Here is a 14,011-nt window from a genome sequence, read left to right as displayed (position 1 = left end):
CTAATATTTAATAATATGGAGGAGTTATGGAGTTCCATTCGACACGTCTGTGAGAGAGAGAGAGAGAGAGAGAGAGAGAGAGAGAGAGGTGGGGGGGCAGGTAATTGGTGGTTGGATGGTTAACGGCTGAATTGGCTGTTGGTGGGTTCTGGGTTGTCTGCTGGTGCTGTGTCAGTCTGGTGAGAGCTAGTGACAGTCAGTAGTGTCTGGAGCCGTATATTGAAGGCGCTGGAAGTCAGTTGAGTTTTGTGTTATTGATTTGTTGTTAGTTTGGTGTTGTTTGCTTTGGAGTGATTGTGCCTGTATTGTTGGATTTGTTGTGCTTTTGAGTTCCTGAGGGTTGTATGTGATTGTTGTGGTTGAGGGTTGTTGTTGTTGCTGGGGGGCTGTTGTGATTCCTTGAGGTTGTTAGTGGGTGTGTGTTGCCTTTTTGTGTTGTTGGTGATTGTTTGTGCAGTGGTCTTGGGTTGTGGTTGTGTTCCTTTTTTGTTATGTTGTATAGTTGTGGGGTTGTGGTTCTTGGTTTTTGTCTTGTTGTTGTTAGTGTTCCAGTGACCTCAACCAGCAGACAGCACAGAATAGCCTGGAGTATCTGAAGTTGGGTAAGTACATGTGTTTTGAGAGTTTTTTGTTTTGTGTGTTTGTGTTTTTGTTTCTGTGTGTAGGTAGGTCAATTGTCCTGCATATATTGTATATGAAGAATTATGCAAAATTCATTGTAAGTGAGAATTACAGTTCTGCGCTGTGTTGAAAATTCATCCTTGACAAAAAGAAGGGAAATTTTGTATGAATATGTCACCAAGTTAGCTTTAGCATAATCCTGAAAATTAACTCTCTTTATAAAGCCTACACATAATACGTATACATGTACTTATCTTCATATGATCATGATATGCATTCATTTTCAAAGAAAAACTTGGTAGTTTGATTAAAAGTTCACTCATAGAAGAAATATAACAGCAGAAAAACACAAAGGAGAGCTAAAGACAGGTAGCAATATTAAACTAGACATACAAACAGTCATTTATGTCTGTCTTAAACATTTCCTTTCTTTTCTTTAAGAATGAATTTTTAACACAGTACAATACTGTAGTTCCTAGTTAACAATGAATATCGCATGCATGCAAATGCTATAAAGTATATTTCTTTACATAAATGCTCTCATATATAAAAAAAAAAATTAATGTATGTATTTATAAATTTAAACAAAGGATCTGAAAAAGTAATGTAAAACTGGTTGACATCCTTGTTCATACGATTCCTGACCAACCTAATAGTCATTTCAGTGTTCTGTGAAAAATTTGTGAAATAAGGTATACTATAGTTGGTTCACTTAAGGTAGATTCTTGGGTGAGCCTTACGCCTATGAGACGTTTGTTTGGCGGCTGCTGATTGGCTGGGAGCTGCCTACCTCCCGGTACCAGCTAATCAGTGGTCGCCAAACAAACATCTCATAAGCATAGGGCACATCCGAGAATCCACCTTAGTGAACCAGCTATAGTTCACCGTACAAAATTCCAGTGATTAAATATTAGACCTAGTACATATTACAATAATTCATGACTTCAAAATCATGCGTGAAATTTTGAAATATTTCTTGAATGTTACTCTGCTAATCACCATGTATGCTACTGCCAGACATGCATCTTATATAGTACCTATGTACTGTACAGTATTTTGCATATGTATAGGATTTTTAAAAAATGAGGAATGTGAAACAAAATATTTATTGCAAGTTATGAAATTCAGATTCTTTACATAACAAACACATGCTAATTCTGGAATCAAAGATGCTACATTTACAAAGTTGGACAGGCAAGTATTGGTCACATTCAAGATCAGGTACATCAAGTTCACTTGATTACATATTAAATAGGAAATATTGTTTTTCCAAGACCGACATTTCCAGTAAGTTGGGGTGCCCGTATTCCATGATTTTAAATTGCATTCAAGTCAGCACTTTTCTTATACAGTAGATTTATTGAATAGCAATACTATTTAAACAAAAAACAATATTTCAGAAACTTTGGTTGGTTTATTGCAAACTCTTGTTAACAATCAATGTGCCTAGGGGATACCATCTCCTATGAGCCAGTTTGCAAGTTATCATACACAAGCTTGCTAGAAAATCTACCTTTCTGCAGGAAATGTGAGATACATCATTGTGCAGTCATCTTCATCAGATTCATCCTCAGCTGGCCTGTCTTTTGCTCCTGACATACAGCCAGTGGTCAGGGCTGTATCACTGCCAACTTTGCCAATCTGGATATTGGATGAGATGAACACAAACTCTTCCTTGCAGCACATCTCCAAGAACAAGGGCTTTCAAGCCAAGTCAAATTGTTCATCAGGCATGTTCATAGATGTGTGCAGAGGAGACAGGCTAGATTAGTGACATCAAGAGATCCAGGCCTCACAACTTATGCTGCCGTCAAGAGGAATATTTTTCAAAAATTTTGTAGATGCAGTTTTGTGGAGCCTGCCTTTGAAACATGACAAATTTTTAGTCAATTGTATTTTCCATAGCTAACAAACCTTCAGTTTTAACAATAGGATAATCTAGTACCAGCTGGAAAAGTTAAAAAAAAAAAAAATTGCAAAGCAAGGAACCTGTGGCATCTGGCAACTCATGCGTATACAAGGTTATTCATACCCCAATCCTCCTGAAGAGGTTTCCATATCTAAGTTGATTTCTGCATTTTAGTATAAAAAGTGCAACTATTACTTAACTCTTAAGCTGGCCATACAATTGGCATCAGGTTTACCATGTTGGGACTAGCACACTCCAGTCTGCTTGGGTATTGCCCACCCTCGTAGAGGACTTGCGCTGTTTATATGTCGAGGAAATAATGTGACCGAGTCCAAGTACTCCTACCAAGATCGTGCAAGTTTAAACTTTTTGCAGCCAGTCCTTCCCCCATGTGTCAGTTATTTAAACATGCTGAAAGGACAAAGGGACAGGCCAGTCTCAACAGGACTGGCATCAGTAGGGGCCCCCTACATGTTAAAGACCAACCAGTTTGTGCCAGTAGCCATGAAATCAGTGCCAATCCCATACGCATATGGGCAGCTTTAGGGCTTGACACTATTCATAGTGCCCCAAGCCATCGCTTTGGAGAGATGTCCTATCCTATTTTGTTGCCAAGTACTCTGCTAAATCTATTGGACCTTGACACAAGCTTTGCTGCTTAAGTCCTCAGACTCCCAAACCGATTTTTAAATAGTTTTGAATAAAGACCAATTGCCAGTCCGCCCTTTCAGCTGTCATGATAACTTTACATGAACAAATGGAGGAATAGGTTTGATGGGCTCTATGATAAAATTAGCTTTGTGTTATACACATTCTGACATTTATATCCAAATACCAAAATTTTAGTCCCATGTTTAATTGAAACATGTCAACTTTTTAAAAATTTACCTCATGGAGACAGGCAATACATCAAATTCATCAAACTTAACTAGCTTTGGTGCTTATGCAATAATCTGGCTAAACAGCCTGAACTTAATTTTTTCCTCCACTGGGCACTACTACTGTGTTACCCTATGAAAGCTCAACAATGTTGCCAGATATGTTAAGTTACTGTATCAACACAAATGAATACAGTAATTTGTAGTATTTCTTTTTTCTTCTTAAAATTGCAAAATGGAAATGACAACCTACACAGGTTTAAAAATCCCATTTTCAACCGCTAGAGGTAGATGTTTGTGGTAAATAATAAAGGACAAAAAACAAAGACGGTAAATTTATATTTAAAAAATCAAAACTTGGTGTATAACTATAAAGTCAAATTTTAACAATCACCACACAAAGGCACAAGCTGCTCAAAAGTAACAAGTTTTCCACTTTGGATATTACTAAGGAACCTTATAAATTATAGTGCATGGTGTGTTAATGCAACAAAGTTTAAGTACTTCCTGCAGTAAAAAAATCTTAAAACCACACACACAAGCATTCCATGTTTCACTCAGGACCAAAGCCAAAATTATTTGGAATGCATCTGAAGGAATGGGAAGTACAATAATTATGAGAATTGTAAATAGTACCAAAATTTTGTTCTTGTACCTTCCACAGTAAGCTGAAACATTGAAACTTCTAAAATTTATTGCTAAAAGAATGAAAGAAATGCCTGCCTGGCATATGAAAAACAAAAACAAGTAGGGAGGTATGATGGCTAAAGCTGATGATCCCAGAACAACTTTGAAGCTACAAAGCAGTAAGTACTCTACTGATGCTTTTCCAGGTATTCTCGAATCTTGGCCTCATTAGCTCCAGAGAAGTGATCAATCTGGAATAAAGTTAAGTTTTAATTATATACACCAGACCAGAAAGTAATCACTGCAATCTTTATCAAAATGGTGGGAACCAACCTGTACAAGATTAGACTTTAAAATTGCTGGCAGAAATCTAACATTTACAGGGCAAATTCAGTTTTATTTCCACTTTAGCAACCACCACAAGTCACACACATATATATACTTTATTATGTTAACCAAAATGAACTCGAGCTACATGCATATAAGGGATAAAGAAAAACTGGGCAAATTAAAAGTACTAATAAATTTTTCCTCATATGACCATTATGAACAAAAGACACGGTGGAGGAGAAGACAACCAATAACAAGAACTGCTGTAACATATCACCAAATCAATACACAAAATTAAAATTTCAACTATTCACACACCAGACATACAGAGGCAGGCAAGCCATATAATAAAAATAAAGTACATTATATCAGCTGGTTGAGTCAACAAAGCATATTCAATAGAGATAACACTGACAAGGCTTTCAAGTAGCTAAACCATACCAAAGTGGAGTAGTACTGTAACTCAAACCAAAGAAAGATAACAAATACCACACGAATTGTGAAATATGTCATCTTTTATCAATTGAATTGAGAGGGCAGCTTCATAAATGAACTGAAAACTCAAACCCCCATAAACTAAGGAAGTTTGGCAGCTGGGGGTGAAATGGTCAGTGCAAAGAACCTTTTGTCCTATTTATAGAATGACATGCAATGTATAAAATGGTATCCCTCAAGGATTAAAACTTGAAAATGAATTAATAAAGGGAAAAATAGAAGATGAAAAGACATTTTAAATGAATGTGTCCAACATCTGACAAATATACCTTTATCACATGAGAGCATGTAGAATCTGAAGATGGCAAAATTATATTAACATGCAATTTAAAGTGAATTTTGCTTTGGCCCAAAGTGAGTGTTTAATCAATTCTAATTTGATGTCAACAGATACAGTATATTGTAATGGCTTAGTTTGTTTGTTTGTATGATGTTTTTATGTTGCATGTAACCAGCGGTTTTTCAGCAACGGGACCAATGGCTTTACGTGACTTTTGAACCACGCCAAGAGTGAATGTCTATCACCAGAAATAAGTCTCTAACCTAGAGTGCCCGAGAACTGGACTTGAGGCCACCGAGGTGGCAGGCCAAGACCACACTGATCACGTCATTGAGGCACTGTAATGACTTAGTGTATGCAGCAATAACTCAGAAAAAGGACAGGATAAAAAATAGATGTTAAAAAAAAAAAAAAAAAAAAGTGGGTGGAGGGTCATAGTTATAAGAAAAAAAAAAGCCAGCTGACAGAATTCCATGGCTTGAAATGTTGGAGGAAAATAACAGCTATGAGAGAGCAAGCTAGAGATTCCAGCACACCATGACTACTGTGTGACTTCAGACAGGTAGCACTCTCCTACTAGATACAAAACAGAACTCCGAGATGACAGCCTTACAAAATTAAGAAAAGGGGAAAGAGACCATTACATGTCATAAAAGATACCTGGAGGAAATATGAAGTGTTGGTTGCTTGATTAGATTGGCATTTTTTCAGTTAAATGAAGAAAAGAAAATTAATGTAAACAAAGATTTCAAAGGATGACAATGCCATTGCTGAAAAGGACAAAGCTTGCATATTTTACTCAATAAAATTACAATGCAGTTATGGCTTATACTTTCTTACCCCCCCTTGACTTTCAGTTACAAAAAAAATTCTTTCTTACTGAAAAGTTTGATGTCACTTGTTTTATATAGTTTAGTATACTGCCAAATACCCAAGATAAGACACTCCCCGTTTAGCTCACTTCATAAACTACACATGGTCAAGGCATTATAGTTTTAAGCTTAATTAGTCAGTAGTTGTACTTTGTCCCTTTTTTCCTTTAATACTAATTAGTTTGAAAAGACCATAGCCACCTTTCCTTGCTTGCAATGCCAATCAAAAGGATTGGTTCTTATTGAGGGGGTAAATAATGGCACAAGGTAAAGTTGAACAGAAATGTAGCAAAACACCATGGGGAATAGATGAAAATTAATGTAGAAGGCAGGAAGCAACATAGCCGTGACCGAAGAGAAAATGTACAACTCTTGACCAAGGACAGATGCCAATAGTCCCTTACGTACACAATTATTTTAAACTTTACCGGTTTCCAGCTGCCGCTGAGTATTTATCCTAATGTTAAGACAGGTGGTTTGTTTCGTATATGAACAAATATGAGTATCATAAACACTATGTACCACAAACACACACACACACACAGTACACTTAAATGTAACCCCTAGAGGCCCTTTCCTTTAATATAAAGCACAGTAGTCAACAGTTCATTTCTTGAATACTTGTGGGGGAGAAAAACCATGTCAAAACTGATGTGACATACATCAAATGGATTTGGCAAAGAAAGAAAAAAATTTCAAAGTAAATTACGAAAAATGACAAAGTTGGGACTACATCAAATTATGAACAGCAACTCTTAACAAACAAAACAATTAAGCCAAAAAGTGTCAGCCTAGAAAACACCGCTGGACCCAGTTTCCAAAACAATAAAAAAAACCTAAAAGAAATTAAAAAACAAATGGATGAGACCAGTACTTTTAGCTACAGCTTAATTCCCGGAAAACTTACATAGCCTTATGAAAACAAACCAACTGTATAATAGACTACCAGTTGTCTTCTTACCTTCTCCTTGTTTTTGATGAAGACAAAGGTGGGCATGCATGTGATCTGGTAGGTAACAGCAACTTCCTCTACCTCATCAACGTCCACCTTCAAGAACACCACGTTTGTCATCTCTTGGCTCATGGCCTAAAAAGAGAAAAACGTATAAATAAAAACTACTCCAGAAATACAAGAGGGTAAGGTCAACCAAAGTTAAATACCCTCGGGCCAAGGTCAACTGCAAGTTAAAAACGAGGGCTAAGGTCAACCATATGTAAAATATGTACAAGGAATAAGGTCCACCATAAGTAAAAAAAAAAAAAAAAAAAAAAAAAAAAAAAAGGCTAAGGTCAACTGTAAGTTAAATGGTACAAGGGGCTAAGGTCAACCATAAGTTAAATATCAAGGGTTAAGGTCAATCATAAGTTAAATATCAGGGGCTAAGGTCAACCATAAGATAAATATGAGGGCTAAGGCCAACCATAAGTTAAATATGAGGAATAAGGTCAACCATAAGCTAAAAATGAGGGGCTAAGGTGAGGAAAAAGGCCAACCATAAGCTAAAAATGAGGGGCTAAGGTCAACCATAAGTTAACAATGGATAAGGACAACTAAGTTAAATATGAGGGCTAAGATCAACTGTAAGTTAAATGGTACAATGGGATATGGTCAACCATACATTAAATACAAGTGGCTAAGGTCAATCACAAGTTAAATACAAGTGGCTAAGGTCCACCATAATTAAATACAAGGGAGTAAGGTCAACCAATTAAATACAAGGGAGTAAGGTCAACCAATTAAATACAAGGGGGTAAGGTCAACCATTTAAATACAAGGGGATAAGGTCCACCATAAGTTAAATACATGTGGCTAAGGTCAATCATAAGTTAAATACATGTGGCTAAGGTCAATCATAAGTTAAATACATGTGGCTAAGGTCAATCATAAGTTAAATACATGTGGCCAAGGTCAATCATAAGTTAAATACATGTGGCTAAGGTCAATCATAAGTTAAATGCGAGGGGCTAAGGTCAACCATAAGTTAAATATGGATAAGGAAAACCATAAGTCAAATATAGGGGCTAAGGTCAACTAAGTTGAATGGTACAAAGGACTAAAGTCAACCATAAATTAAATATGAGGGGCTAAAGTCATCCATAAAGTTAAATAAGAGGAGCTAAGGTCAACCATAAGTTAAATACAAGGGGCTAGGGCCAATCATAAGTTAAATACGAGGGGCTAAGGTCAACCATAAGTTTAGTACAAAAATAAAATATACAGCAACCTAACTGCTTGACTTATTTAATTATTGCTTTGAAGATGACATGCACTTTTCTCAGCTAGTTGCTTTTACGTGGTCAATCACATTAAGTGTTCACATGAATTTCATTATTTAACTGATGAAAAACAAATCATGCAATCAGCCTAATCAATACTATACCACCAATAATATGTGCAGAAAGTTACACAGTCTAAAAACCCTACCCCCCTCAAACATCTCTTCAACAAAACCCTCTCTGAGCCACTATACTTGCATTTCATTAAAAGATCTGACCACACAGCTGGAGATCCAAAATAATGGTTTTGGCTTCCCCTCATATCATCTGTAAATATTTTCTTTGCAATTCTACAGCCAATCATTCTTTTAAGAATCCATATCCTACATTAACTCATCATACCTCCAGTTTGGGGGCAATCATCTTGCATGGGCCGCACCAGGTGGCATGAAAGTCGACAATGATAAGCTTGTCACCTGCTTCTTCTAGCTGCTTGTCAAAATCTTCCTGAAAGAGGATAGATTATGTATTAGTTTCAAGGTTAACATAAATCATTGCCTGTCTGTAACTATACTTCATTACAAGCATGTATAATTGTTCTGAAAACTGGTAAAAAAATTAAATCTTATTTTCCCTATGATAAAAATAGATTATCTTACAATGCCATACGAGATCTGAGGTGGAATATATTACATGTCCTCACATTTTTCTTTACATATTTTATTACCATAAGAATTTAATTGGTAACAAAGAACTAACATAAAAATTAATACAAGTACAGTTTTCAGCATATGAAAAAATTCAAGAACAGAAAAAGAGGAATTTTTCATAGTTTGCATTTTTTAAAGTAATGTACATGTGACACATAACAGCTAGCTTCCATTAACACACTGATGAAAACCTTTATACACCAAATGAAGAGTATTTGTGGAATATAATGATGTAACTGACATATGTAAACCCTTTGGCCTGATGTATAAAGTTATAAGAATAGTTAAGGCAATGGAGGTGTAGGATGCAGTATGGTAATGGGTACCATGACTACCCCAGCAGATTAATGGATGGAGACTTCTTCCAGATAAGGAACCTATTAACAACAACAGTACAATCATGATAAACATCAATGCCAATGGATAGCCTGACTGGCAAACTTCCATCCCATTACACATACAGGCAGTCCAGTCCCCAGTTATCGGTCAGGGGGGGGAGGTTCCATTCCAACAGCTTGATAAGCAAAAATGGGTACATTTTGGAGCTGACAAGCCCCTTAAAACTGGGGACTGCCTATTTAAAAAACTTTAACATATGTGATCTTAACCGCACCAGCATGAAAATCTGTGAAGGTTATTTCACATTGGAGCATTCCAATATCAACTGATTAGCTGATTAATGGCTCTTTTTACTAAGTCCATGCCATATGTGTGATTTGCACTCAGAGTGAAACAGCCAAAACTGAACTGCATTAAAAACCACTAGTATCTATGGATAGCAACAGTGAAAGACATGGACTAGGATGCTTATAAACAATATATTAAATTTATAAACATGGCAAAATTAAAGATCTTGAGCCATGTCACTAATACCTATATAGTACATATGCATTTTTGTACAACATATATTAATAAATGAACAGCATTCAAGGAGAATGTTATCAATACGCAGTGATTAGTGGAGTGGATGAATGGTGTTAGCTAATCAATAACCATGCCTCTCCTTCAGCTTATGTATACATACCCCTTTAACTAAATTAGGGTTTTTATATAAAAGTGGCACTATCTGTATATCTCTGGTGCCTTCAAACCAATCATGCCATAAAAAAAACTTATACATCATTAACTACCCTCCAAAACCTGTCACTAATGAAGAAACGACTGATGCACCAGGAACATACTAACACTCAAGTTAAAAATTACACCAAAACCTTTCTTTGAAATTTAACTAGAGCTGAATAATTATTGCAGGTATTGATACAGAGGAATGAAAATGATTGAGTCCCTTTTAGAGCCTTTAACAACAATCTCACTCCCAAATTTTGGTTAAAAGGATGTCTAAGAAATTTCAATTGTCACATGGAAAAATAGGCATTGTAAGTAACATATAAATGCAAAAGCCTGCTCATAAGCAAACAAACAGAATGAACCTACACCAGAAGAAGAAAAGCTACTTTGACAATCCAAACTTTAAAAATCTGGCAAGATCAGTAATAAAATATTTCACTGCAGTAATAAAGTGGCAGTCTTAACAGGTATGTGACAATACATACTGCACATGCATACATTAACAATGTTTTTGATGATTTTATTGTCAATTGATGGGATAACACAGTTCAAAGGGAAGAAACCAAAAAGATCTTTAACTTGCTAATCTACTTCCCTTAAAAACCATCATATGACCATATAACATTGCCTCCAATGCCTTGGGATACAAAGGGCCTCCATCAAATTCTGCCACATATCTTTCCTGTGCTTTATCCTCTATAAATCTGTTCTGGTGTCCATCAGAGCCCAGCTGACACTGTCATGTAGGTACTATACTTCCCCTTGGTGGTGTAAAGGACATGACAATGGCCAAACCATCTCTATCTCATTCACTATCTGATCTGTTTTAAACTGTCATTTTCCCAGGGCATAAGCTCTCACTGTCCTGCCTTCTGAATGAATGTTCATTCCAAAGTTTTTTATAACTATAAACAAACTATTATATACAGTTTCTCCTGACATGCTGTTGCCCATATTCATATCTACAGCAATACAGAGAACACTAGACTGTATAACTTTACTTTCGTGCATTCTACTCAGTCTCCCCATTGATTTATTTGCTTTTGGGTTTCACTACATTCTTACTCATGAGATCCTATACTAGATTATCAATGTTCCTAAATACTTGAAAGATCCTACCTCAATAATCCCTTCTCAAGCTACAGTACTACTATTTCACCACTACACATAGCTACACTCCATCTCTCTCTTGGTAAATGATGCATTGTTGAAAATCTTGCGTTTTACAGACTGCTGCAGCATTATTCATCATTCACATGTTCTATTGTTACTCAAATGTGTGTATATCTATTCTTCCATTTCTACCCATTTTTTTTCTTATGAAAACCATGGGATGGGCAGACCACAGCATTAACTTTGCATCTGGCTATTTCATTCTTGGGTGATCTTAATTAGGCTAGGTACCCTAGCCTTACATATTTAGCCTATAGTTTCCAGGATATCAAAACAAATCCCATTTTTTGGGCTTAAAATGATGCCAAAACTATTGCATCATGAAAAATCTTCGATTAAACCATAAAAGAAAACTACCTATATCTTGACCTCACAGGCAGCAATGAGTTTTACCATAAATTTTGGACCCTGCACCCAAAGGTTAAGGAAAAAAGGTGACCTGACTTGACCTAGGGTACAACGTAGAATTAATCCTAACCGAGGGAGGGGGCGCCTTTTGACACCTCTCAAACCGGGCTTTTGACACCTCAAACCCTCCCTTGACAACTGTTGTGACTGGGCTAAATTTGTTTAGCATGCTGTGTCATGACGTGAGAATAAGCTCAACTGCTGTCAATGATTTTGAAAAATGAAATAAAATTACCATTTGACTATGAAGAGAACTTCTGGCATGAAACTTAACCAGTTCTCAAAAGAATGTGCAAGGGCTATAAGAGGTTAACGGCCAACCTAAACAAAATATCGTTGATGATTGACCTCGGCAAGGCATGACAACAACCTTGACAAGAAGACTGGGATCTATCGGTAGATAGATTTACTTCACTAGTAAAATACGATGATTACACTTAGTACTGGCTCTATATGGCAAACTATACAAAAAGCAAAACATCTGTTTCATGCTCAACCGAAATTAAATAAGGCATTATGTAAAAGTGCAAGAAAAGAATAGCCGAGCGAACGCTTGACCGTTGCAAACGCCGGTAAGCAGTCTCCTAACATTGTCAGGCAGACAGGAATATTTAGTTGATTTAAGCATTTTTAATAATTCAAGGTCATATATACAGTACTAATTAACTCGGTTGGTTCATAAAACAAGGACATAGGGTTATGCCGTAACGTACGTCAAGCCTATTTCTAATCGTACTAGGAGTAAATTGAAGAGGAAGAATTGCAACTTATCACGCGATTACCCTTTTATGGTTTTCTTTCACATTTGCAGCTTACATAAGTATATTTTACGACAAAGGTTTTCATTCCTCATGTGTGATTTCGAAAATGTAAAAATCCCGTTCATAAAAATGAAGAATATAAGTTACGCTCACCAAATTCTATACTATAGCTACCTAGCTATTACCTCTCACACGGAACGAACCACCCGTCCGAATTTCGCCCCATACAACCAACCCTCTGTTTTGAACACCATCCACATTTCCATTATTATCTCTGAGTTATTCAATAAATCAGACATTAAACTAATCGCCAATCTCGGCTATTTACCTTGTCCTTGATTTCGTAGACCATTTTTGCTTGGATGACTGCCGACAACCGACGTACTTCGAACTTAGTTGACTGCTACCAACACACTGAGACTGGTTCAGGAATTTATGCGGCCCGGACCGACGGAGACTCGAGGGCGTAGCGCTTCCCCATTGGCTGAGATCATTCATGACGTCACCCAAGCAAGACATTTATAGCATTCTGACTTTCCTATTGGCAAGATCAGCTATGACGTCATTAATGCGGGAATTTGGAACTTTCTCACATATGTCAGTGTTTCGCCATGTTGGTTCATGACTGAGTTATCCTATATTTCTGAATTAGTGGCGTCGTTTCTATATCTTTAGAATAACTGCTGATAAAAAATGGGAGGAATTTGTTCTTCTAACAAATGGTGAGACTTCTAGTGCTGCGGTATAACATTAACTAAGAAAACATTTCTATTTCACTGCGTCTGTACAATCAGTGGTGTTTACTTAGCTCGAAAGTATACAAATATAATCAAGTAACCCTCCACTGATTTAATGAAGTAATAAAAGCAAATTATATGATTGCGTTCGATTTTCAGAATTTTTTGTGTGTGGTATCGTTATGCATCCGCTCCGTAAACCTTAATACGTCCGTTCACTTATCGTAATGCATCCATTCAATCTTCGTGGTATGCTCTCTCTCTCTCTCTCTCTCTCTCTCTCTCTCTCTCTCTCTCTCTCTCTCTCTCTCTCTCTTGCTTGGTGAGACGTACCCGCGTGAAGTCACAATAATCAACAGATATCACAAGTTTAACATACGACTAGAATTTGAGAAATATCTAGAAGTGTTCGTGAACTATCGGTGATAAGATTAGTGTGAAAATAGTAGGATAAAACGTCTTCTAAGTTAGTTTATCAAGTGTAAAACTATAAATCAAAACAAGATGGCAGTAAGTTCCAACTGCGGGAAAAGGTGGCGTAATTTGGCGTGTCTAGCAGATTCGCAATATGATGAGGTAGCGCGGAAGGGAACTGGCATTTCTCATCTATGAAATCAGCAACAGTCCTAACCAAAAAGATACAAAAGCATTCATAGATATATTAGAAGGATATAATCCTTCAAACTGGAACAAATCTAATGAAAAACATCTTGAAAATAATTGAAGAAGTTCCAAATAAAATCCAAGTGGTCAAGAGACTCATAAAGAAAATATACATAAACCAACATATTCCGACAAAGAAAATGATAAGTGAATCTTGTGAATATCCTAATTGATGCATTAGGAAAAAGAATGCCAAAAGCATGCAAACTGTGTAAGGTTTTGGTATAGCATAGTCAATCCACAAAACCTAATCAGAAATGTG

At 36.5% G+C, this 14,011-nt stretch overlaps 1 protein-coding gene across 1 annotated transcript; it reads right to left on the bottom strand.

Moving 5' to 3' along the window:
• Window positions 1-4,084: 4,084 nt before the first annotated feature.
• Window positions 4,085-12,834, bottom strand: LOC135203155 (thioredoxin-2-like). The gene is made up of 4 exons (XM_064232832.1): window positions 12,678-12,834; window positions 8,632-8,736; window positions 6,974-7,099; window positions 4,085-4,286 (listed from the first exon to the last, which is right to left on the bottom strand). The coding sequence occupies exons 1-4, from the start codon at window positions 12,699-12,701 to the stop codon at window positions 4,224-4,226; spliced, it is 318 nt and encodes a 105-aa protein (XP_064088902.1). The 5' UTR covers window positions 12,702-12,834; the 3' UTR covers window positions 4,085-4,223.
• Window positions 12,835-14,011: the final 1,177 nt, after the last annotated feature.

The sequence above is a fragment of the Macrobrachium nipponense genome, chromosome 33, assembly GCF_015104395.2.
Source record: "Macrobrachium nipponense isolate FS-2020 chromosome 33, ASM1510439v2, whole genome shotgun sequence".
Lineage (NCBI taxonomy): Eukaryota > Metazoa > Arthropoda > Malacostraca > Decapoda > Palaemonidae > Macrobrachium > Macrobrachium nipponense.
Note: the sequence above shows the minus strand (reverse complement) of the source record. Positions and strands in the feature narration are given on the sequence as shown.

What these genes read in the sequence shown, in the direction of transcription:
- LOC135203155 (XM_064232832.1), bottom strand. Translation starts at nt 12,701, where the DNA reads ATGGTCTACGAAATCAAGGACAAG. An exon ending in TCTACGAAATCAAGGACAAG is followed by an intron (nt 8,737 to 12,677) that starts GTAAATAGCCGA and finishes ATCCTCTTTCAG; the next exon opens with GAAGATTTTGACAAGCAGCT. An exon ending in TGATTGCCCCCAAACTGGAG is followed by an intron (nt 7,100 to 8,631) that starts GTATGATGAGTT and finishes TTCTCTTTTTAG; the next exon opens with GCCATGAGCCAAGAGATGAC.